General features: G+C 39.5%; 1 protein-coding gene across 1 annotated transcript in view; it reads left to right on the top strand.

Moving 5' to 3' along the window:
• Nucleotides 1-26,669, top strand: part of UBR1 (ubiquitin protein ligase E3 component n-recognin 1) — a 73,065-nt gene that overhangs the window by 33,778 nt on the left and 12,618 nt on the right. The window contains exons 22-37 of the mRNA XM_034417743.3: nt 3,477-3,529; nt 3,626-3,728; nt 5,062-5,110; nt 7,417-7,571; nt 9,112-9,211; nt 13,956-14,065; nt 14,380-14,469; nt 15,587-15,768; nt 17,066-17,271; nt 19,263-19,356; nt 20,088-20,240; nt 20,922-21,019; nt 21,485-21,575; nt 22,676-22,824; nt 24,270-24,325; nt 25,865-25,961. Coding sequence (XP_034273634.2) covers nt 3,477-3,529; nt 3,626-3,728; nt 5,062-5,110; nt 7,417-7,571; nt 9,112-9,211; nt 13,956-14,065; nt 14,380-14,469; nt 15,587-15,768; nt 17,066-17,271; nt 19,263-19,356; nt 20,088-20,240; nt 20,922-21,019; nt 21,485-21,575; nt 22,676-22,824; nt 24,270-24,325; nt 25,865-25,961 — 1,786 coding nt within the window. The remainder of the gene's footprint in view (nt 1-3,476; nt 3,530-3,625; nt 3,729-5,061; nt 5,111-7,416; nt 7,572-9,111; nt 9,212-13,955; nt 14,066-14,379; nt 14,470-15,586; nt 15,769-17,065; nt 17,272-19,262; nt 19,357-20,087; nt 20,241-20,921; nt 21,020-21,484; nt 21,576-22,675; nt 22,825-24,269; nt 24,326-25,864; nt 25,962-26,669) is intronic.

The raw sequence follows: 26,669 nt of genomic DNA, 5'->3' as shown, positions 1-26,669 counted from the left end.
CCGGAGGAGTCCCTCTCTATGAGAGCATACTGGCCGGTGGGAGGCTATTGGTGGTAGCAGGTGGTCCCGTAAATAATCAGGTCCTAAGCCATGGAGCGCTCTAAAGGTGATAACCAAAACCTTGAAGCGCACCCGGAAGACCACCGGGAGCCAGTGCAGCGTGCGCAGGAGAGGTGTTACATGGGAACACCACCCAGTCAACCACCTTGACTGTTGTCTTTTTCCTGCTGGCCCCAGATCCAAGTAATGAGTGAGGTCCCAGCCCTGAGATACACACATGAGAGGCTTGGCAAAGCCTTGTCTACTGAAAGGAGCTGGCTGGGAAGTAGCAGTAGGGAAGAGTATGTAGAAGAGGCAGGGCAGTGGTACAGGTGGCAGCTCCCTGGACAAAGACAGCGGCTGTCAATGCTTTGCAATCCAGTCCCAATTAGGTCATTAAGGCCTATCATTTACTTTTCTTTTGACAGTTGTTTAAAGATGCCAGCTCAAATCTTTTGTTTTTTAGTGATTATTACAGTCAGTCCCAGCTGTATGTCTGTACTCTGTGCACATTTTACATGCGCATCTTCATTTTACAGATTTTATAGCCTGTCCAGTTCAAAAGGCTTTGGTGGGGCTATAATACATTGACATTATAAAAGCAATAATAGAAATCAAAATGATAAAGAGCAACAGTAATAATAAATTAGCTCTTTTCAAAGAAGGGACACCAATTGGGATCATATTCACGCAGAGTTTCACGGCTACATGTGTGTACCACTGATGTTTTTACATGTAATTTTGCAACATGGAGGCCGCATGAAGAAAAGTAGACTTGGTTATGACTGGCTATGATTTATTTGTGAAAATTTCAAAAGAAGTTTGATTTTATTTTAGAATCAAGGGAGTTTATCACTTTATTTTTGCTCTGTGGTATCCTTGAATTGTTGCTGCGTTTGTAGCATCCTGCCAGATACATGAATTAGCATGAACCTAGATGTAGGTTATTTTCTCTCAATGGAATCATTCTCACTTATAGGTATATGTTCTGCCCCAGCTACGGATCCGAAAGAACACAGCACACAAAAACTCTGAACAAAACTTAGTTTACTCAAATAACGCAGTTTTAGCAAATGCCGGCTGTTAATAAGCATTCTTAACAGCCTGCCAAAATTCCACAGATAGTCAGAGTCTTACTGGAGTTGGCAGAAAGCCCAGAAACCAGGTTGCAGAGAAATCCCAATGCGATGATTAGCGAACTAAAGTTGTTTCCTGCAGCTTGTTGCAAGCTGCTTTCTTTTTTAAATAGGCTAAGGGACTGGCCAATTAGCCCCAAGCCTTACTCCTCCTGAGGAACCATTCCTGCCTTTTGGCAGCTCTGCATGCCTGTGCATTGACAAGCGGCTCCTCTTCTTCATCCTCTGTACTTAAAGGAGCCTCTGGAAGTTCTGAAGGCCCTGACTGAATCCTTGCCTTTGGCACCACATCTTCTTCAGCCTCCTCACTGTCCGACTCGAGCGCCGGCTGCCCAGGCTGCCGGTGCAGCAGCACACCAGCCTCCTCGTTGTCGGGATCAGCAACAATCCGCGCAGGCCACTGGCGGGCCACAGCAGTATAGGCCAGTGTTTCTCAACCTTGGAAACTTGAAGATGGGTGGACTTCAACTCCCAGAATCCCCCAGCCACCCATCTTCAAGCTACCATGGTTGAGAAACACTGGTATAGGCAGTCCTCATTTAATAAAGAACGTGGGAGTAAAGTTATAGTCACATGACAACTCATTTAATGATCACAGTGACTCACTTAAAGACCAAATGGGATGTGATGTAAGTCTGCCAAAGCCACATGATTTTCCATTTAGTGACCAAGGCATATAGTGACAGTATTGCCCATCCCAATTGTGTTGCTAAATGGGGACCACCTATATCAGTGTTTCTCAACCTTGGAAGCTTGAAGATGGGTGGACTTCAACTCCCAGAATCCCCCAGCCAGCGCTGCTGGCTGGGGAATTCTGGGAGTTGAAGTCCACCCATCTTCAAGCTTCCAAGGTTGAGAAACACTGACCTATATGGAATAATATCCAAAGAAGACTTTTTCATCAAAAAGCAGGAAACATATAATTATTTCTTCAAATACAATATCCTTTTTCCTTAGAGTGAATGATTTGTTTCCTTTCTTATATATTCTTACCATAATATTATTCTGATCTTAGTACAAGTGGTTCTTGTTTAGTGTCTGCCTTGTTTAGTGTCCATTAGCGGTTATGGTGATGAAAAAATAACTTTAGGGGTTAGGGTTAGGGTACAGACTTTAGCAGGTCTGTACAGCAAAGGAAACTGAAATACAGTTGTAAAATTGAAGTGTTTCACTGCTCACTTAACAATTGCTGGTTTCAAATGTGACCGCATAATGAGGACTATCTCTAGTTGCAAAACACCACACTCATATTCCACATCCAAATCCATTCCCAATCCCCATTCAGAAGAAAATCAGAATCTAGCATCCAGCATGAGGAAGGCAAGGTCCTCTGTGTTCTGTTCTGAATCCAGTAGAATCTCTTGATTCTCTTTATCCCAGCATGTTTCAGAGGTGAAATGGCTATAGCCCAATCAACAAATGCTGCACTCTTGAAATTGCCAAGCCACCGTTTAATCATCAAAGATAATCAGAAATATATTCCGTCTATAGGCTAGATACATATATCTCTGCAGAAACAACCTTAGGTAGAGTTGACAACCTTGCAGTTTGCAGTGACAGCGTTGCAGAATCCTACAATGACGTGGTCACCATTTGCTACCTCTGACATCAACAACCCTCGGTGATTTGCTTTAAAACAGCAACTGGGAGTGTTGGGATTGCCAATTCTAAACAGCGTGGGAACATGATGTTGTGCTTTACCATGGTGGTGCAGTGGAGACGCGGTGAGACAGTGGTTAGAATGCAATAGTGCAGGCTAATTCTGCTGACTGCCAAGGGTTCGATCCTGACCGGCTCAAGGTTGATTCAGCCTTCCATCCTTCTGAGGTTGGTAAAATGAGGATCCAGACTGTTGGGGGCAATATGCTGACTCTGTAAACCACTTAGAGAGGGTTGTAAAACACTGTGAAGCGGTATATAAGTCTAAACGCTATTGCTATTTACAACCACTTTACTTAGCAGTAGCAATTCTGGTCCCAATTGCCATTGTTAACTGATAATTATCCATATACCAAAAAAAAAAAAAAACCCTCTGCATTTCAGGATTCCCTCTCAGCCTATTTCATGTGTATTATTTCCTTGATAGGAACTAGAAGGGGATTATTGTGAAGAGAGAGAAGTATCAGAAAACATAATCGCATGATTCATCAGCCAATACAATATGTAAGCCTGATGAGAATCTAGTTTGCTTCTCAACACAAATGGTTGTAATTTGGATGTGCCGCTCTCTTGATTTGTTTTAAATTTACTATTTTCATCCCCCCATTTTGCTAACATTTTGCGTGGTGCATGTCTTAACAGGAAAACAATGAGACTGGTTTGGAGAAGGTGATTCACAAAGTGGCCTTGTTCAAGTAAGTACTCCTTTTAAATGAATACTTTTTAAAATTATAAGTCATTGTTAAATAATGGCAATTTGATTGAAAATAAACTTTTTTATTTAACTAAAGAAAACCTGGTGTGTCAAGCCATGGAGTTTATGAATTGAAGGAAGAATGCCTCAAGGAGTACAATGTATTTTTTTACCATTATACCAAGACTCAGCACAATAAGGTAAGAAAGCATTTCATGGAAATATGAAGTTAGGACATTGACATGGATTTCTTCTACAACTTGAGTAGGTTTGTTAAGCAAGAGGCAAAGAAGGAAGAATGCTTATTAAAATCATTGTGAAATAAAAGATATGTTTTATCACTGAAAATCATATTTTATTTCTTTGCTTAGTTACAGTTTTTCTATATTACCATATCCAAAATGACCTCTGTGGTTCACAATAATAGCCATAGAATTCAAAACTATAGACCAATTTCTCTTTTGAATACTGACTACAAGATCTTTATGACCATTATGGCAGGAAGGATGAAAAAAATATTGAATTGAATTATCCACGCCGATCAGAATGGCTTTCTTCCAATGAGGCAACTTAAAGATAATACAAGGACAGTTTTAAATATATTAGAATATAATATTATATAAAAGGAATTTTCCAGGGATTTTTCAGATTTTTTCCTAAATAGTCAAAGTGAATAGCAAAAACAATATACTGTCTACAATTTCGGTTTTAAGATTTCTTTAGCTCATCAGTGGTGGGCAACATAGGTGGCCCGCATGTGACACCTGTCCTTGATTTTTTTATAGTGCCACAAGCCTTGACCTTATTACTGAAATTCAACAATTTAATTGCATTGGTCCTAATTTTTGCCTTTTATCCCCAGCTTAGATGCATAAACAACAAACTCCATGGCTTCCAAGGAAAATGTTAAATTTGTAAAAATAGGAAGGCGGCAATTTGTATTATTTTTCTTGTTATAAGTTGCTTCTTTAGTCTAGGGGTGTTGATTTGAGCCCCTGCTGCCGGACAGCTCCCCCCCATACGCTCTCTCTCTCTCTCTCATACACACACACACACACCTGTAATGCCGGAGATGCAGGCACTGCGCTTATCTGCAACCTGGTGGCATCCACACTAAGATGGGCTGGGCTGGGCTGACGGGACACTGGCCCAACGCCTCCTGTGCTCACAGGCCTGGCCCACACCATCCCGGCAGGCACGCATGAGCCTTCTGCCTTCTGTGCACATGTATGCCTGCCGGGATGGCATGGGCTGGGGCTGTGTACGCATGTGCCCGCCACCTGTGCGCACACGCGCCCATCCGAATAGCATGGGCCAGGCCAAAGCAACATGGGCCAGCCCCTTAGAGTTTCCAGGATGACCGTGCAGGCCAGATCTGACCACATTGCGGACTGGACTTGGCCTGCAGGCTTTGAGTTTGACACCCCTGATCTAGTCCCTTTTTTGGACTTAATTGTTCATAAGTGCTTTTAGTAGATTCACATCATTTACATGTCGATATATAGAAAGCAAATTAAGTGATTCATTTTACAGGCTGAACATATGGAAAAGAAAAGAAGAGTACAAGAAAATAAAGATGAAGGTAAACACAGTAGTATTATGAAATAAAATGGAGGGATAGTTGATGTAGCTATTTACTGTGTATGAAATTGGCAATTATCATTCTAGTGATGATGTGGAATTAATTAAACCACTTGATTCTGAATTATTTGCTATTAGCCAGAAACTGGGAGGCTTAAAATTTTATATCTCATCCTTTGTTTACTTTTGTAGCAATAAACCTTATGACTTTGTAGTATAGCTCTTATGATTTCTCCATTTCTGGCTGAGTTTGGAGTGATCATGGAGGGTTTGTGAGTTCATTAGATGTTGAAGTATAGCTATTAGGCTGAAATTGGAGTGTTTACATTCCCATTAGATAGGAATTATGAGCACTGTCACCAACATGATTAATAGCCTTAAGTATTTATTTATTTATTCCATCTGTGTAGCTGCCCATCTCAAATACATGACTTTGGGCTAAAAACAAAGCAACAATTTAAAAAACTATTAATATAGTTTATATTGAATACACATGTACACACAAATCATAAAAAAGCTATCAAACACAATTAGTAACTCCAATACAAAAACCAACAGGAACAACTTTCATGGCCACTACACAGGCTCTACCATATATCTGGATTCCCAAGCCTAGTGGCAGAACCACATCTTTAAGGCCTTACGAAAAGCCAGCAGGATTGGAGCCAATGTAATCTCTGACAGGATGATGTTCGAAAGGGCAGACACCATAACAGAGAAGGTGATCTTTTTGAGCCCTGACAAATGTTGTTCTGTAACATTTAGGACTCAGAACATGCCTTTTCCGCTGGACAGGTAGACATAATCGAGGAGAATAGTCCCTCAAATAATTCCTCTGTTAATTATGCTGCATTCCAAGCCATTGTTTTGGTCCTATAGTTTTACTGTGCAAGGATTTATTTAGATGTATGCAAAATATAAACAAAGATTAATATATTGTAAGAGCGGATGAGTTCTGGCTAAAATTATAGCCTATTACCATGTTTCCCCCAAAAATAAGACCTTGTCTTATACTTTTTGAACCCCAAAATAAGTGCTTGGCCTTATTTTTGGGGAGGTCTTATTATTTTGGGGCGCGTGGAGCAAGATAGGGCTCCTCTTGCCATCTTACCTGATTTCCACCTCTGCATTTAAATATTTTCAGGGAGGGTTTATTTTCAGGGGGAGGCTTATTTTAGCACATGCACTCAAAAGCCCGATTGGGCTTATTATAAGGAGATGTCTTATTTTTGGGGAAACAGGGTAGTTTCCAGAAATATCTATAAATTACTCTAAAGAAGGAATGGCCTTACAGATATGATTAGACTACAACTCCAATCAGTTCTCCTGGCAGAGCTAAGATTGATGAGAGTCAAGATGCAATAAAATCTGGATGATTCTTTATCTCTATCATCTCTCTCTCTCTCTCTCTCTCTCTCTCTCTCTCTCTCTCTCTCTCTCTCTCTCTCTCTCTCCCTCCCTCCCTCCCTCCCTCCCTCCCTCCCTCCCATCTATCTATCTATCTATCTATCTATCTATCTATCTATCTATCTATCTATCTATCTAATCTATCTATCTATCTCCTGAACCACCTATTTCCCTCAAAGAAGAGTGTGAAGAGGGTCTTAAAGTCCAAACTCAGTAGAGGAAATAGCATCAAGGCAAATAACACCTGGGCAATTCCAGTCATTAGATACACAGCTGCAATAATGGACTGGATTTAAGCAGAACTAAAACCCCTGGATAGGAAGATCAGAAAAATAATGACAGTGAATCAGGTCCTTCATCCATAGCGATGTTGACAAATTCTACTTAACCAGGAGCATAGGTGGGTATGGAATGTTGGAAGTGCACCAGATAGTTGAAGAAAATAAAATGGCATTGGAAGAATATCTGAAGGACAATGAAGTAGATGTACTGAAGCTAGTATACGATGAGGGCTTCAAGTGGCTTACAAGAAGAACCAAATGAAGAATAGAAAAGAGACATGGCAAGACAAATTATTACACAGCCAGTGTACACGCGCGCACACACACACAGGCAAAACAGATAACAACGCAGCAATAGTCAAAGTGCAATGTGACTAGGGCATGAGTGACTGTCTGAAAGGCCCCCAGATCTAGGAATGTTCATATGTCTCACAAAACACTGTATAAGAGAAAGTATGTACAATTGATTTTGTCTTCTCATAAGAGTAATTTCTATTTCATACCTGGCTATATATTAGTTCATCAATTCAGCCAAATCTGAAAGCTTAAACTTCTTTCATTCATAATATCGTAAGATGGGTAGGCAGTAATGCACTAATATATGTCTGCATTTTTGTAGCACTCCCACCACCTACACCTCCAGAATTCAGTCCTGCTTTCAGAAATGTGGTGAATGTTCTCAACTGTGATATCATGATGCTTATTCTTAGAACTATCCTGCAAAGAGCACTAGAGCTGGAAAATCACATGTGGACAGAAGCTATGATACAGATGGTATGTTTGTCAGCCCTGGCTTGTGTGAGACCATCTTTTAGCAATATCTTTATCTTAAATACTTTTTGGGATTTCCTGTATATATTTTTCAAATTCATTTGTATGTGCTATTTCAAATGATTCCTAACTCCATATATCTGTAAGCATGTGGGCTTTTGGAGACCTATATTTGCCTTAGCATTTTATTTATTTCAAAACGATTCTTGATATCGGCTTTATCAGCATACATACAATAACGTATTTGTATATCAGGGATAATTCATGAAAGTGATCATGACTCTCCATTTTTTGAATTATAAAAATCTCCTCTTTTTCCCTCCCCCAGTTCCCCTATTAACCTATTCATTTGTACATCAGGGATAATTAATGAAAGAGATCATGACTATCTTCAATTTTTTAATTATAAAATTAAAACTTTTAAATTTGTATGTATATTGATCAGCAGGTAGAAGGAGGCATACTCAATTGTAATGCGTATACTTGAAAGATACGGCTCTTTTCTCTTATCTCTGTTTCCATTAGTACTATGGTAGACATCCAAATAGTTGAGCAGTGTTTTAGTATTAGACACCAGAAAGCCAATAATTTACTCAGGAGAATTTTACCAACCTTCTCTTCATATGGTATTGCTTGGATTAGGGGATTGTGTGCTTTTTCATCAGTGTTCTTACACATCTTACATTTACATGAACCTAGGCAATCCAGCAGCATTTTGAAAAACTTCCATATTTCGCAGTTCATTTGCTTATTTTACCTTTCTGGTGTCAAATACCAGCACTGCAGGGAATCCAGAAATGTTCTTTAATATCAAGGGATAGTCAGAGCTTCTGTCTACCTCACCTTATACCAAACATAGGTAAAGGTAAAGGTCCCCCTCGCACATATATGCTAGTCGTTCCTGACTCTAGGGGGCAGTGCTCATCTCCGTTTCAAAGCCGAAGAGCCAGCGCTGTCCAAAGACGTCTCCGTGGTCATGTGGCCGGCATGACTAAATGCCAAAGGCGCATGGAACGCTGTTGCCTTCCCATCAAAGGTGGTCCCTATTTTTCTACTTGCATTTTTTACATGCTTTTGAACTGCTAGGTTGGCAGAAGTTGGGACAAGTAACGGGAGCTCACTCTGTTACGCGGCACTAGGGATTTGAACCACTGAACTGCTGACCTTTCGATCGACAAGCTCAGCGTCTTAGCCACTGAGCCACCGCATCCCTATGCCAAACATAATCAAGAGTTAATTTTCAATTTCTCTTTCCTTCTTTCTTCTTTCTCAGGATTGATTAATCTTTTCTAACTCTCTCCCCCTTAACACTTTGTTTCTTCTGCATTCCCATGGCCCAGTCTACATCCCTTCACGTCCTATTATGACAGGCTGGCTTTGGGTACTTGTTTAATTGCAGTGTATCTCACCATCCAAATGCAGGCTGGTGTTCATTTCCATCCTAAAAGATGGTCCTGGCTAAGATTGGCTAGAACACTTACCTGGCTATTAGAGAATATTCCATTACTCTGAAGGATTAAATTTGCTACCTGTCTCTACATAGGTCCTTCACCTCCTTTCTTTGGGTTTACTTGAAGAGAAGCGTCAGTTAGAGGAGATTCCAGAGGAAGAAGTGACCTTTGACTTCTATCATAAAGCTTCCAGTAAGTGTGCCACCTTGAAAAAGAAAATCTATATTTAGCAATAATGTGTTAATTCACAGAGTATCAGCAGATGAATATAACTGGGCACCACAGTGAATTTATATATTGCATAAGCGTTATATTAGCAACAGTAATAGCATTTAGACTTATATACCGCTTCGTAGTGCTTTACAGCCTTCTCTAAGTGGTTTACAGAGTCAGCCTATTGCCCCCAACAACTGGGTTCTCATTAATATTTGGCAGCTGCCAGCAAAGAGAGTAGCTAAAAAAGGAAGAGCCTCTGGAGGATTGGGCATCTTGGTAAAAGCCGAACTAGGATGGAAGGGAAGCGAGATATGCTTGGAGGATGGCCCTTTATTTTTTCAAGCAATCCATTTGGTATATGAAGGGAAGTCAATGATATTTGCAAATGTGTACGTCAACCCAGCAATGGGAGATTTGTGGGAGGCTCTAGAGGTAAAAATATTAGATATACGGAAAAAATTCACAAAAACACCTCTAATTTTGGCAGGAGACTTTAATGCGCGTGTGGGTCCCTCGTTGGAACCTTTTATTGAAAACGGTACAATACCAGAGGGATATTTACATAACCAACAATCATGGGTCTCCCAAGACAGGAAAAAGAACAAAGATGGGAGGAAATTTCTAGCAATGGTATACAACTGTAACCTCCAAATTGTAGGCCAGTACTTGGAGCTCAGAAGGTACCCCATAACTTTTTTTGGCCCCAAGGCATGTAGTTCTATTGATTATTTTTGTGTCTCTCACAGCCTAGTAGCAGGGGCAACTTCGGTCTTGACGTTACCAAGGCCAGAAAGTGATCACCTTCCGATTGCGACGTCCCTGGCAATCCCTTCAGATTTAAGGAAAAGGAATCAAACAATCCAACAAATAGGCCTCAACTTAGAAATAGCCCAAGAGAGAAGATTAACATGGAAGAGGGTTGATAGCAAAGCAGTGACTGAATTCATGATTTCACCATGTATGGAAGCCTTAGCACATATATGCGCAAACAGTACGGGTGAACAAGAGCCTATAGTTTGTTTTGCGGAAATATGCCATAAATTGAAGCATTTTTCCATGACTACCAAGCCAATGGGCCAGTCTGATTCTAGTAACTCAACATGGTTTGACAATGACTGTAAGGAAAATAAAAAACAGCTTAGGAAATCACTTAGGAGATACTTAAGCAGCCCAAACATGGAACTACAGAAGGAGTATATTACCATAAGGCAGAAATATAAGCAGCTACTGAAGAGAAAAAAGGCCGCCTATATCAACAACTTATGGGCTGGTCTAGAACAGGCAGCAAAGCTGGCCTCACCCACACTATTCTGGTTGGAGGTCTCAAAAATTATTAGAGATAGAAAACTAATAAGTAACCCAAACATTAGTGCAGAAAGATGGGAGAAGCATTTGGCCATGCCAGCAGCAGCGGATAGCTCTGATGAGCTTATATCCTCTCCGAGCTTGATACAGGAATATGAAGCCCTACCGCAGTGGGAAGAAGTGTCAATCACGGAGGTGAGGAGTTTAATCTCCTCCCTGAAGACAAACAAAGCTCCAGGACAGGATGCACTCCCGGCTTCGTTATTTAAAGATAACATAGCCTGGTGGGCGCCCGTCCTGGCGGGTCTCTTTATTTTTATCAATAGAACAGGGCAAATTCCTGCTAGTTGGCGTTCATCAATAATTATCCCCTTACATAAAAAAGGCTCTAGAGATAACCCAGATAATTTTCGATTAATTAGTCTAATCGATATTTCAGCAAAAATTTATGCTAAGCACTTGCTTCATAAATTAGAGGATTGGATAATGAGAAATAACATTTTAGCTGAAGAGCAGTCAGGTTTCAGGAGCGGAAGATCTACTATGGATAATTGTTTTGTGCTGGACCATCTAATAACAAAGTTTAAGTCTTGGAAAAAACCTCTGTATGTGGCATTCATAGATTTGAAGGCAGCCTTTGATACAATTGATAGAAAAATTTTATGGGATAAATTAGAGGCTATGGGAATAGAAAAGAAATTGTTATATTTAATTTGACTGTTATACACGGAAACCCAAGTAAGAGTTCGAGTGAATAGGTCAGGATCGGTAACAAATGCAATCCCATTAAAAAAGGGCGTCAGACAAGGTTGCACTTTAGCCCCAACACTTTTTAACTTATATTTAAATGACCTCCCAAAACGTCTGGAAGATACATCACTCCATGGGCCTAGTATAGGAACAAGACAGGTCAATTGCTTGTTATATGCCGATGATATAATTTTGTTGTCGGCCTCACAGGTGGGGCTACGAAGGTCACTTGGGAGGTTGGCAGCATATTGTATAAAAAATCGCCTGACAATTAATATAGAGAAATCAAAGGTAATGATATTTAGCAGGCAACAAAATATAAGGAGATGGGTTCTAAATGACAGAAGAATAGAACAAGTTCAGTCATTTACCTATTTAGGGCTAGTATATCAGACAAATGGCAAATGGAATAAGCAGGTAAAAGCCGGAGCTCGGAAGGCCATGGCTCGGATAGCTCAATTAAACAAACTTATTTTAGAGAAAACTCCATCTTCATTAATCCCAGTGCTAAAGGTCTTCCAGGCGAAAATCGAACCAGTACTTACCTATGGGGCAGAAATATGGGGGTCAGTTAAGCTGCCTGGGCTGGAAACCCCTCAAAATAAGTTCCTGAGGAGAATTTTGGCAGTGTCCCCCGGAACCCCAGCAAGTGTAGTAAGGGCAGAAACAGGAGTCCATGCGACTGGCACTAGGGCCTTGTTGAAGACTGTTTATTATTGGTTGAGAATAATCGAGATGGAGGAAGGGAGGTTACCAAAACTAGCGCTAATGGAGCAGATTATCTCAAGTAATAAAAATAATTGGTTATCAAGAGTTCTGAAGCAGGTATCTAGCTCTGGTATCCCTTTAAATTGGCAGCAGTACGACTATAGGCAGATCCGAAATTGGATTGTACAGAGATTTAAGGACATAAGTGCCCAATCGGATATTGCACAGGTGACAGCAGTAAAAGTTTGCCCCTGGTTATCAGCCAATAAACAAATTTTCAAAATAGAAAAATATTTAGCTGTGCCTTTGTTTCCCGTCCTGAGAAGATTCTTTACAAAATTGAGGTTGGACCAACTTGGAACAAATATGCTCTGGGGTAGATATAAGAGTATTCCTGTAAGGGAAAGGGTCTGTCTATGTGGGACGGGGGAAGTCGAAACAACGTCCCACGTAATTTTTGATTGCCCCCTATATTCAGACCTGAGGGAACATCAACTGGGCAGGATCTTTTATACCAGCACCCCTAAGTCTAAAGAGCACTTTTTGCGATATTGTTTGTTAGGTTCCAACTTGCAGTTGGTAAAATGGATTGCTAAATTTGTGGTAAAGTTGATGGGAAGGAGGACAAAGTTGGTGCAGCAAAATGCGGTAGATTGTAAGAATGATCACTTGATCTAACAATGTAATTTTAATAGCAGTTAACACTGATTGGGTAGATGTAGGGACGACATTATAATATAATTTTAATTATATTTAAATGGTACTTTAAATTATTGTATTTTATCCCGATTTTATTTTAGATCGTATTTTATTCTAATTGTATTTTAATTGCGAGTTATTCCTATCTTACTTAATTTGTTTTACCAAACCTTTGTAATGATTTGTCTTTGTAATTCTGCACTTGATATGGCCCAAAGGGCTAATCAATAAATAAAAATTGAGTTACCGCTTCGTAGTGCTTTACAGCCTTCTCTAAGTGGTTTACAGAGTTAGCCTATTGCCCCCAACAACTGGGTCCTCATTTTACTGACCTCGGAAGGATGGAAGGCTGAGTCAACCTTGAGCTGGTGAGATTCGAACGGCCAAATTGCAGGCAGCCAGCAGGCAGCAGAAGTATCTTAATTTATTTTCATATACAGATGTTCCCTAGTATCAGTTTTAATTTTCCATATGAGAGCTGGCTTTTGTCTATTATCAAGTGTATGGAGTCTTCCCCAAATCAGTGTCATCTTAGATCCAGCCATGACCATCATGTCTGGGAATGATGGAAGCTCTTTGTACCTCAATGCAGATACTGTTTTTGTGGCTTTTACTGTTTTATCCAAGTATAAAATATGAAGGAAGAGACTCCTAGAGAGGCTCTGGAGGCTGGGGACAGCAAAAAATGTCACTTCCTGTCCAACCGGAAGTTGGCATACGGGCCGTTTCGGGCCTCCAGAGGGCCTCTGAGGGGGTGGGGAAGGCTGTTTTCGCTCTCCCCAGATGCATAGAGAGGATCTGGAGCCAGGTGAGAAAAAAAAATGGGCCTACCGGGCTATTGCGTGCCAGGACCGAGGGTTGCGCGCACATGCGTGGGGCAGGGCGCATAGAATTATGAGTGTGGGCACGCACGCACGAACCTCCCCCACCCCCGTTCCTGGCATGCAATGGTAAAAAAGTTAGCCGTCACTGGTATATACCAACCATTTCTATAACAACAAAACTATCTAATCGGCAAAACCAAAGTCAACGTTTCGGGGTTTTTTTTGTCACAAGCACAAAATCCAGAAGTGATTTTTAAATAAAAAAACATAAATACATTCTCCTCTTTGAATAAAGCAACCAGTTTAACCATTATTAGTAAAAGAAGAAAATGCAACTCCTTTAGGAGAATAAATGTATGTAGCTGATTGATTTAATAAAAAAGTTAAATCAAGTTAATTAAGTTTTAGTTTAAAAAATATTTCTGTTCATAAAGGAATGGGAAGCTCTGCTTTGAATGCAATGAACATCCTTATGATTTTGGAAAAGCTGAAAGGAATTGAACAACTGGAATCACAAAAAGACATGATCATCTGGGTTCTACGGGTAAGTAAGGATTACAAGTGAATAAATCAATCAGGAATTGATTTGAGGGTAATATGACCTGTCTTATAGCCTTCCCTATAAAATAAAATAGGCAAAAGAGTCTCTGTAGATCCCAAGTGGAGTAAAATAATTAAAGATGATTACGATCCAACTACAGAAGAAAAGTAATAAGAAGAAATAGTATTGGCTAAATTGAAATAGTTACTAGCAGACATGCTTTGGATCTCCATACATCTCTTGCAGGGCAAACTGGAAATATTACGGTACATGTGCTACATGCAGTTTGTGTTTAACTATTAAATCTGTGTTTGTAGATGTTTGAGACGATAAAATGCTTGAGAGAGAAGTCTTCTTTTCCCATGGCCGTCACTACACCCATGTCAGAATCTACAAAAGTTAATGAGGTAACCATGAAATAAGGTAGCCTTATATTCTTAAGCATTTTATGAATAGAGGACCAGATGAAATGATAAATGTTCTCATTCCTCTACTTTGTTTTTTCTTCTTGTAGTGTATGCGTTGCTGGCACATCCCTCCAGCAGACATTCCTCAACGTATAATGTGTCATTCATTTAATGACTGTTGGAAGTTTTAATAGTTCAGAAAGGATGCTTTATGGCCAATAAAGACTTCCAGCCGTTGTAAAATATCGCTTGTCCCTACCGCAGTCATGTGATCACAATCTCTGTGCTGGCAACCTATTCATGTGTATCACTGGTTGCACCCAATGATTGTGTGATCACCATTCGCAATCTTTTTCATACAACGGCATTGAGAGACAGAGAGAAAAGGATTTTAGCACCTGGAAGTTCTGCAGATACAGAGTGGATGGAGAAAAGGATTTTAACTCTATGGTAAAATTCTTCTCTCCCTGTTTCTCTGTGCCTTCCCCCTTGTGTTCTTTATCTAGGATAAAGGATTCACTTAGCAATCTTTGTGACTGCTTAAGAACCGCAGCTGGGGATTCTGAGATTGTGGTCATTGAGCAAAACAGTCTCATGACTTGACTGCTCAACAATTGAGATTTTGATCCCAATTATGGTCATTAACTGAGGACTATCTGTACTCATAATAATTGCAATCACCACTCTGTAGTTTGTGGAATTGTATTTTCCCTTTTCCTGAAAATTGCCTGTGGCACTTTTTTCCCCCTAAGGCAGGGGTTCCCAACTTTGAGGCCATGGCCCACAACCAGGCTGCGCGAGCAATGGGGCAATGAACATGTGCATGTCCGCAGCTTGACTCGTGCAAGCAGCAGCATGTGCAGTCCTACTGCATGTCTGTGCATGCTGGCCCACTTCTTGTGTGGCCTGGTTCCCTTCTTCCCACCCAGCAGGGCCACCTAGCCACAAAGGTTGGGGACCACTGCTCTGAGGCTTGTTGGGACCATAACCTTTCATTTTAGGCGGAAGAGCCAGATGTTTGGGGATTTGGCAAGACTATCAGAAGGAAATGCCAATTTTTATTTTATGTCTGTGATTGTCTTGAATAATACACAGGGTGTTTGTTCTGTTAAATCAGATGCAGAAAATTCAGGAGAAAGAGAAGGCTGAGAGGAAGAGGAAAGCAGAAGTTGCCCGATTACATCGCCAAAAGATCATGGCTCAGATGTCCGCTTTACAGAAAAATTTCATAGAAACTCACAAGCTCTTGTATGACAACACGCAAGAAACACCTGGAAGAGATGCTATGGAAGTAGAGAGGTAGGAGGAGGGAATAATATATCAGATAAATGCAAAAATTAGTAACCAGGTTAGTTCGAATCTGGTTAGTATTTGGATTGGAGACACCCAGCGCTATAGACTAGACTGGGAAATAAAAATGAAAGACCCTCATGACAAACAGTTTGTGCTTTCGCACAGTTGGGTACTGTTAATGGCTCTCTTATTGTGGTAATGTACCATTTTGGATCCCTTCCAATACAGATAATCCATTCATTTAGTGACCGTTCAAAGTTATAGCAGCACTTAAAAAAAATGACTTGATCGTTTTTCACACTTACGACCATTGCAGCATCCCCATGGTCACATGATCAAAATTCAGATGCTTGGCAAGTGACTCACATTTATGACGGTTGCAGTGTCCCAGGTTCATGTGATCACCTTTTCTGACCTTCTGACAAGCAAAGTCAAATGGGGAAGCCAGATTCACTTAACAGCTATGTTACTAATTTAATAACTGCAGTGATTCACTTAACAGCTGTGGCAAGAAAAGTCATAGAATGGAGCAAAAATTCAGTTAACATGGTTCATTTAGCAGCAGAAATTTTGGGCTCAATGTGGTCATAAGTCAAGGACTACCTGAATTATTTAAGAGGCAATATGAGAGAGACAACCATTCCCTGAGAGAGGAAAGTGACACTAGCTCCTAGCAGGGAAGAAGATTGGCACAGCTCATGCATTTCACAAACTTCGGGTAGACCATAATATAAGTGGTATCTATGCTAAAATGTGAGGCATTTTTGCCAAGGCAATGCCTCATCCAATTATATCTGAGAAGCTGAGAGCAGGCCTCAATCTGCTCATAAGAGAAGGGCATGGTGGCATGCACAGATTTTGAATATATTTCAGTGTATGAGCTCTTCCATCCCTGCAAGATAAAAGTTTAATCAATCTTAATTTAATTAGGAAGGATCTACTTCTGTATTACTTCTTGTGCTGGCTGAACAAACAAGCTTTTGTTTAAAATCTGAGAGTGAGGAAATTGTTTTTAAATATTAAATTAAGAAAGTTATTTCATCACAGAACTCAGTCAATCATTATTAGGTTTCTGTGATTACAATGCTCTCATATTACTATTCAGATTCACTCGGTTCAGCTGCTTGATAGGTGCTGCATTAAACAGGTTTTCGTTTGAAGTTCAGGTTGAAGATAGATCCATTTTTAATAGTTTTAAAGCGAATTTTATTTTTATCTAAAGCTAAATTACAAATAATGGTTGTAGTGATCTTTGACTGGATTGTTGACCAAAAATCCACTGATTTGAATCTTGTGTCTTTAGGTTCATACTCCCACATTATCAAGTCAGAATTGCCTTGGGGCCCAAGCGAGGCCAGTCTGTCACTGAAAAAGAAAGGCTGACATGTATCCTGTGTCAGGAAGAACAGGAAGTAATGCTAGAAAACGCTGCCATGGTTTTATCTGCCTGTATCCAGAAATCCACTGCCTTAACCCAATGTAGAGGGAAAGAACTTGAACTTGTAGGAGGTATGTATATTACGTTGTGAAACTTTTGGGGAAATTTATAGCAGCAGAGGACCTTGGGTGAAGCTGATTGTCTGGACCCTTTCCAGTCAGGATTCAGGCTGGGTTATGGGACAGAAATGGTATTGACGGTGCCCGTAGATGACTTCTGGCAGGACCAGGATGGGGCAGTGTGACCATACTTGCTCTTTTTGACCTCACAGCCACTTTTAGCCATCAACCATGGTGTCCTTCTAGACCAGTGGTGAAATCTGATTTTTTTAACTATCGGTTCTGTGGGTGTGGCTTGGTGGGTGTGGTGTGGCGTGGCGGGCGTGGCAGGGAAAGGCTACTGCAAAATCTCCATTCCCACCCCACTCCAGGGGAAGGATACTGCAAAATCCCCATTCCCTCCCCACTCCTGGGGGAAGGATATTGCAAAATCTCCATTCCCTTCCCACTCTGGGGCCAGCTAGAGGTGGTATTTGCCGGTTCTCTGAACTGCTCAAAATTTCCGCTACCGGTTCTCCAGAACCTGTCAGAACCTGCTGGATTTCACCCCTGTTCTAGGCTGGTTTTGGGAGTTGGGAGTGAGAAGCACTGTTTTGTGCTTGTTCCCCTCCTTCCTCTGGGGTCAGTTCCAGTCTTTTTTTATGGAGAGGAGGGAGATCCAGCCACAGAGATCCAGGAGAGATCTCAAATTTCAGTTCTCTCTCCTCTCCTATTTAATAACTTCACGAGGCCTCTTGATGATATGATCCAACAATTTGGGGTAAGGTAGCATCAATACACTGATGATACCCAGTTTTATATCTCCATGCTGGGCTGCCTGAACAATATCTTGGATGTCCTGTCTTGGTACTGTAAAGGTCTAGACAAGGTCCATCAGTGGGCTTTGATTCAATCCAAGCAAGACTGAGTGGCTTGGGTTTTGGGGCCTTCTACTGACAATTTTTTTCCACTGCCAGTGCTGGATGGGATGGCACTGCCCTAGATGGAGCCAGGATATGTATCCTCTGGGGCTCCTCTTGGATTCAAGGGTAGAACAGCAGGTGGCAGCCGTGGCCAGGAGGGCCTTTGTGCACCTTAGTACACCTTAGGGTTGAGTCTTTCCTGGATTGGGAGGTTTTACTCACACTCTCTCATGCCTTCGTGACTTCCCTGGATTCCTGTAACACCTTGCTCATCAACTAAAGCTTCAACTATCGACTGTACAAGTACTAAAGGGTATCTGATATTAAACATAACATCACTGCTACGTGAGCTGCACTGGCTTCCAGATGCATTTTAAGATGGTTATCTCCTTGACAACTAAGCTAGTTATCATCTTTAAGATCCTTCATGTCTTGAGACCACTTACATAATAGACTGACTTCTCCCTGTTGTTTCTATATATCCAATTTAGTCTGGCAGGTGGGGCATGTTATGGGTCCCATCAGTGAAGGAATAACAATTTGTTATTGTGCCTTCTCTGCTGTAGTCCCTGTCCTCTGGAATATTTTCCATTTCGAGATTAGGATGAGTTTAACCCTGTTTGCCTTTCATAAAGCCATGAAGACTTGGTTGTGTGCCCAAGCCTGGGCCCCCCAGGTATATTAAGGGTCCTATTTCTTGGTTTTATTAACATCCATGGCAATAATTCTACTACGTGATCATACATCATAGGGATATAGCATAAATAAACTTCATATAATTTATTTATCAGAATCTTTGCTTCCAGTTGATAGCTTCTCATCCTACCTTTTATTTTAAAAATCCTCAAAATCCTAAAATTACGAAAGACTAGAGTTTTACTGGGCAAATATTGACAAATATAGATAGACAGATTGATCGCATGTAATGTAAAAGATCATTTGCTAGTCTTTTAATTTAATATAAACGATAAGTTCTTTTTTATTCCCTAAAAAGATGTTCCTTGCCAGAATTGGATGTATAAGTTTATTAGTGCACATTTTGCAAAACATCCCTTATTGCAAAAGGAAACAGTGTGTTTATTCATTCATTTTCCTCAACAGAAGACACTGATCCTCTTTTCATGGATCCGGACTTGTCATGTGGAACACATACCAGCACTTGTGGTCATGTGATGCATGCTGCTTGCTGGCAGAAGTGAGTTGATATATTTAATAATTTTTATTGTTTGCTTAAACTTTAGTCAGTTTTCAGGCTACCTCTTCTAAGGTGTTTATATATATGTTATGCTGACTAAGTAGAAAGTAAAGAGCACTAAAAAAAGGGAAAATATTTGTAGCTCAGGATTGAAATGTTCCCTTGGTGGTCTCTGAGCTTGGTTGTTTTCTTACAGATGTTTCATTACCCAAACTGGGTAACATCATCAGTGCCAGTCATTTTATAGCCAAGGAATGTACTCAAAGAAATATAAGGCTAAATGCAGAGGAAAAATTACTTGTTGATTTAGTTCCATATTCCAGAGTAAGGGAAGATATGTCATAGGCTAATTCAAACCTAACATAATAGCTCTCAGCTTCACTTTTTGATGTAGATTTCTTCATCAAGTAAGACAATAAATAAAGCAAAAAATTAAAAAGAATTAAACATAAGGGATAGGTAAGAGAATGGCTGAATTTGCCTTGAGTTATGGTTTCAAGACCTTAAGGTGAATATAACTGTAAATTCCATGGTACCCACATTTGTTCTCTTCTCCTCCCCATCTCTTTTTTTGTTCTTCACCAAGTTGCCTGATGAAGGAGAACGCAAACATTTGCATGCTATTATATAGCATTTGGGATTGTCCATTTAAATTAAATTTCAGAACTGGGTGTTTACATGTCTGAATTAGGTGGTTTATTCTGAGATGTCCATCTGAATATCCATTTCAGATACTTTGAAGCCATTCAGCTGAATTCTCGACAACGTCATCATGTTGAACAGGTTTTTGATTTAGGGAATGGCGAGTACCTTTGCCCACTATGCAAATCCCTGTGCAATACTGTGATACCAATTATTCCTCTGCAAGAAGAGAAGATAAACAGGTATGTGACTGTATTTCCTTTTTCTTATATTTTAATCTACAGCTGTTTTTCTTACATTTATAGGGAAAATACATGATTCTTTCCTATGTTATACAGATAGTCCTCAATTTACGACCACAACTGAGTTCAAAATTTCTGTTGCTAAGCAAGGTAGTTGTTAAATGAATTTTGCCCCATTTTTTGGTCCCAGTTGTTAAGTGAATTGTTGCAGTTGTTAAGTGAATCTGGCTTCCCCCCTTGACTGTGCTTGTCGGAAGGCAGCTGGGAAGATTACAAATATGTTCACATGACACCCCCCCCCCCCCCATGACAGTGCAGCTCTCATAAATACATGCCATTTGCCAAGCACCTGAATTTTGATGACCTAACCATGGGGATGTTACAGTCGTCATAAGTGTGAAAATTGATCTTAAGTCACTTTTTTCAGTGCTGTTGTAATTTCGAACGGTCACTAAACAAATGGTTGTAAATCGAGGACTATCTGTATGAGCATTTTATTAACATATTGTCCGGTGTAAGTTCTTTCTCAGCTTTGTAGGAAATACCAATTTTTGATAGCTAGAACAACCACCGCAAGATAAGTTCGTATTTGAATAATCATCATCATAACCCAATAGTTTTTAAAATGATGTCGTGTGTGTAAAACATGCCCATTCCATGGCTGTCTTTTTGTATTGTCAGTGAGGATGCAGAAATGGTAGCTCAGCTTCTGTCTTTGTCCAAGTGGCTAGAGATTGTTATGGCTCGGATAGCTGGTTACAACAAGAAAAGCAATAAAGGTTAGTGAGCCTCATGGAGAACTTTAGAACTGAGAAAAACTCTCTTAAAATGCTGTTGAATGGATTAAGATGTAATCCCATTTGTTTTCCAATTACAAAATTGCTTCCATTGATCTTTATTATTTCTCATAATCTTTTCTTCTGGCTGTATTTTACTGGTACAGTCAATATTCCATTTCTTTTATGATTTATTAATTTCTTCTTAGTTTATTGTCTATATTAGTATATTGCAATAGGATGGCTTTGTGATTATTTCTACATTTTAAGGTCATTAACCTAGAGATAAATTATAAATCTTTATGCATTTTATCAAGGCTATTTAATTTCTCATATGGCTAAATAGAAATTTTGGCCAAATGACTAAACTGCATTTTTATAACAAAAGTAAGATTTTTTTAATAGTAAAAGTATTTATTTCAGTTAGTTAAAATCAAAATGTAACAATCTTTTATTTGATTTTTGAAGAAACCAAAATTGCTCCATCTTTACTTAATAAAGAAATGGAAGATGCTTCATCTGAATTCCATTCTATACTTAGCTTTGGAGTTCAGCCTTTGTAAGTATTGAGTCACACTTACAATGTTTTTGTTATATGTATATTGTGAATCTATCTATCTATTATAAATTAGCAACTTTACATATGGATGTTTCTTCTATATCCAAGAGATCAATTCAATGGAAATGCTTGTTTATGAAATAGTTTGAAACATTATACAGTTGCTGAATAAAGAGTTACTATACTAGTTAGTTCATAAAAGAAAATGGACATTCCATTAAAAGCTACAGTATACATAGCATATTTTAGAAAATAATTACATCATATGACAATATGCTTTATATCCCTGATAGTAAACCTATGGCACAAATGCCTGAAGTGTCACCCGTTGCCTGGCATGCGCGGCGTCACCCGTTCCTCTTCTGAGTTTCTGGCGCACATGTGCAACCGACAATTAGCTGTCCTTTGTGTGTGTAGCAGTGCTGGAAACCGGAAGAGCTGGCCCGAGTCCTCTGCCAGCAAAATCAGGCTCCTGATCTCTGTTTTTGGCTGGGACGGCCTCCTGCAACTCTCTGCCAGCGAAAACAGAGCTGGGAGGCCCTCCCAAGCTCCATTTTCGCTGGTAAAGGGTTGCAGGAGGCCGTCCCAGCCAAAACAGAGATTGGGAGCCTGTTTTTGCTGGCAGAGGACTCGGGCCACTACAGGTGCCCTGACACGAATGATGTCGGAGCTGGCCACACCTACCCGGGCCACACCCACCTGGGCCCCCTGAGGTCAAGCACAACCCTGATGTGTTCCTCACTGAAATCAAGTTTGACACCCCTGGTCTAGTGTATCCAATTTAGGACAATTTCCAGCAAGGAGGACTTCAATTCCCAGAATTTTGCTGCCCACATAGCCTTTGCTAAGTATTCTAATAGTTGAAGTTCACAGAGTTAAAGTTGTCCACTTTGTTAAACTAGAGTATTGTTTTCCATTGAGCAAATGCATCTAGCCTGAAGGATTAAAATTTCAAGCCTGTTGCCAGGAATTATAGTTTCCAGTGACAGTTTAGTATTGCATATTTCTGACATAATTAAGAATATTACTTCACGTAATGTAACAATTTATCTTTTGAACATTATCATCACCAGTTCACAACTTCTGGGTTCCTTCCACAGAATTGAATATTCAAACAGCATTAAAGAGATGGTGGTTCTCTTTGCCACAGCAATTTATAGAATTGGATTACAAGTTGCTCCTAACGAAGTTGATCCACGTATTCCTATGATGACTTGGAGCACTTGTGCTTTTACAATCCAGTGTTTAGGTAAGTAAAAAGTTGAATTTATGAGACCATTTGAAAGAAAGCTTTTATTTTATTTGTTTTTAACATAAAATAGTAAGCAACTATATTTTTGAAAATAAAGAAAAGCTACCTAAAGTAGTTAATAAAATCTTGGTACATAGAATGCTAAATGTATTTATTAAATTTACATGTCACCCATCTTGCTGTCTGCATAATATGGGATTATGCTAGACAAAAGTCAGACCCTTACAGTCCCTATTAACATCCTATGCTGCTAAAAGTGGATAGTGAAATTTTTTATTTTGATTTCAGAAAATACTACTTTCTATAAGGTTTTTTCCCTAGTACTCCTTTAACTAAGGGACACGGTGGCTCAGTGGCTAAGATGCTGAGCTCGTCAATTAAGGTTGGCAGTTCAGCAGTTCGAATCCCTAGTGCCGCATAACAGGGTGAGCTCCCATTACTTGTCCCAGCTTCTGCCAACCTAGCAGTTCAAAAGCATGTAAAAAATGCAAGTAGAAAAATAGGGACCACCTTTGGTGGGAAGGAACAGCATTCCATGCGCCTTTGGCGTTTAATCATGCTGGCCACATGACCACGGAGACGTCTTCAGACAGCGCTGGCTCTTCATCTTTGAAACGGAGATGAGCACCGCCCCCTAGAGTCAGGAACGACTAGCACATATGTGCAAGAGGAACCTTTATCTTTTACTCCTTTAACTGGTAATAATGGCATTACCCACCACAAAACCATTTTTAGAAATTGTCATAGATGGGAAGATATTTGTTGCTCTAGAATTGGTACTAGGATTATGCTTAGATACAACAGCAAGAAACATTTAAATGCCCATAGCTAATATCATGATTAATAATATCCATAGGCTAAGCCTTGGTTTATTAAATAATTCTACTTTGTATTTTAATTTCTAGTATTCAGTATTCTAGTATTCAATTTCTAGTATTGAAAAATGAAAGAAGACTATTCTGGGCACTAGTATATGACTAAACAGATGTAACATCTATATCTGTGCAAATGCAATAAGATGAAACAGAACTGCTAATCTAGAATAAGTCTAACTATAATGGAGCTTGTTTCTCATAAGGCTCTAGAAATAAATTCTGTACAATTTAATACAGTTATAATTTGCTATTGAAATGGTATATTTCAAGTAAAAAGAATGAACAACTAAAATGAGGTATGAACAAATGAATTGGTACATCACTCTTAGATGTTGTGCCAAACCAACTCTGACATGAAAGCATGCCAGATGTAAAAAAATAAACTGTCACAGCGAAAACAAGGTTTTTGATATCTGTCAAATTGCATTAAAATCAAAATCTTATCCTATCTCCTTGAAAGCAGCAGTTCATAGAGATTTATGGGAATTGAGCTGTAAAAATCTGGCAATTTTTGACCACTATTAAAGTATACCTTATTCACTTTACATTTTCTTCTTGCTTTTAAAGAAAATCTTCTAGAAGATGAAGGCAAGGCTTTATTTGGCTCTCTACAAAGTAGACAGGTATGAATGACTAGTGGTAATAAATGTGTTTTTATCCATTGCTAAGGTAAATAGACTGACAGTCTCTTGAGAGAGGTCCTTTTAATCCTTGCAATTTACATGATATATATGCATTTTTTTAAAGTTGAAAAATGTGCTTTGTCACACAAGGAAAAAAAAATAGTAATTTTATTTTGGTCAAGAAGCTGTTTATATACAGTTGCAAGAAAAAGTATGTGAACCCCTTGGGATTAGGTGGAGTTTTGCATGAATTGGTCATAAAATGTGCTCTGAACTTCATCTAAGTCACAACAATAGAAAAACACAGTCTGCTTAAAATAATACTACACAAACATTAGATGTTGCCATGGTTTAATTGAACATAACATGTAAACATTCACAGTGCAGGGAGGAAAAAGTATGTGAACCTTTGGACTTAATAACTGGTTGACCCTCCTTTGGCAGCAATAACCTCAACCAAACGTTTCTTGTAGTTGCAGATCAGACCTGCACAACGATCTGGAGTAATTTTGGACCACTCCTCTTCACAAAACTGTTTCAGTGTAGCAATATTCTTGGGATGTCTGGTGTGAATAGCTCTCTTAAGGTCATGCCACAGCATTTCAATCGGGTTGAGGTCAGGACTCTGACTGGGCCACTCCAGAAGGCGTATTCTGTGCTGTTGAAGCCATTTTTTTGTTGAATTACTTGTATGCTTTGGGTCATTGTCCTGTTGCATCACCCATCCTCTGCGGAGCTTCAGTTGGCAGACAGATGGTCGTACGTTTTCCTGCAAAATGTCTTGATAAACTCTGGAATTCATTTTCCCATCAATGACAACAATCCGTCCAGGCCGATTGCAGAATGAGCAGGTGGCCGGCTGCACAGGCTCTTAAATAGGGCTTGCTTTAGGGGTAGGGCTTATATTTTGTTCAAGTGAGGGGAAATCGGGATAGGGCTTATTTTTGGGATAGGTCCTATTTTCAAGGAAACACGGTAGCTGACCATAACCTAGTTGGATTTCAGTTCCAAAATTTATAGCAGTTTCTGTGGTGGCAGGAGAATGCTGCAGTCCTTATATGGATATAATATTAGAGCAGTGGTGAATTCTTGCCTTAAGGGAGATCTTTCCACTTTCTACCTGGGTAATATAAATTATTTTAAAAAGAGAGAAGCAGGTTCTAATCTAGAACTGAATAATACCTTCATGTGTGGACTGCTGAAGACCAAGCATTTCAGTGTGCAATTTATCATCATCTTTCAGACAAAGCAAATAACTATAAAATCAGAGCTGTTCACTATTCGCTAAACATGTTCAAGTGCTAGATATTTTTAAGCAGTTTTTCAGATTGTACCTTGAATGTTTATTTTCTCAATTCACTAATATAAATTCTCAGACAAGGGGAAGTAAGTCTTTCTGTACATGTATATTTCCCCCTGTATTTGCTACTGAGGTATATATTGACCCAATTCTTCAGGCACTGAAGATAAGATTCTTTAAGAAAAAGAATAAGAGAACAGTTTCATTAAAACTTCCGTCTGTTTTTTCTTGCGCTTTAGCACAGTGGTCTTAAAGCACTGGTACAATTTGCAGCTGTTCAGAGGACTACAGTACCCCCACATGTGATCCAACTACATCTTGTACGTCTCCTAGGAGGTAATGCGTTTTTCATCACAAGATTTGGAAAATATTTAAAATCTTCTTCCAAATGTTTCTTTCCTAATACAGTTGTGCATTTTGATAAATAGTGTAGATATAAGCAAACACATCTAGTATTACAAGACTTTAGACACCCCATTAGATCAAAATACATACACTTGTAAATTTTATCAACAGTCATCAATAACATTATGATAGTATCAAAATTACAATTATGTAAATGGTATCATTTTATGATGATATAATACATATATAAATATTTGCCTCCTGTTGACCTGTTAAATGAGATTAAATGTTAAAGAAAGAGTTTGTTGGAGGATTTTGGTTTTTTGATTTTTTTCTGGAGAAGCAGCTGTTGGTGGGGAAGGTAGAAAAGGAATATAGGTGGTTCTCAATTGATGGCCACAATTGAGCCCAAAATTTATGTTGTTAAGTGAGAATTTGTTAAAGTGAATTTTGCCCCGTTTTACAACCTTTTATGCCACAGTTGTTAAGTGAATCGCTGCAGTTGTTAAGTTTGTGATACAGTTGTTAAATGAATCTGACTTCCCCATTGACTTGACTTGTCAGAAGGTCGCAAAAGGGGATCAGATGATACTGAGACACTGCAACTGTCATAAATATGAGTCAGTTGCCAAGGTCTGAAGTTTGATCACGTGACCATTGGGATGCTGCAATGGTCATAAGTGTGAAAAATGGTCATAA

The sequence above is a fragment of the Pantherophis guttatus genome, chromosome 1, assembly GCF_059756535.1.
Source record: "Pantherophis guttatus breed Tessera chromosome 1, ASM5975653v1, whole genome shotgun sequence".
NCBI lineage: Eukaryota > Metazoa > Chordata > Lepidosauria > Squamata > Colubridae > Pantherophis > Pantherophis guttatus.
This window is presented reverse-complemented; position numbering and strand designations above follow the sequence as displayed.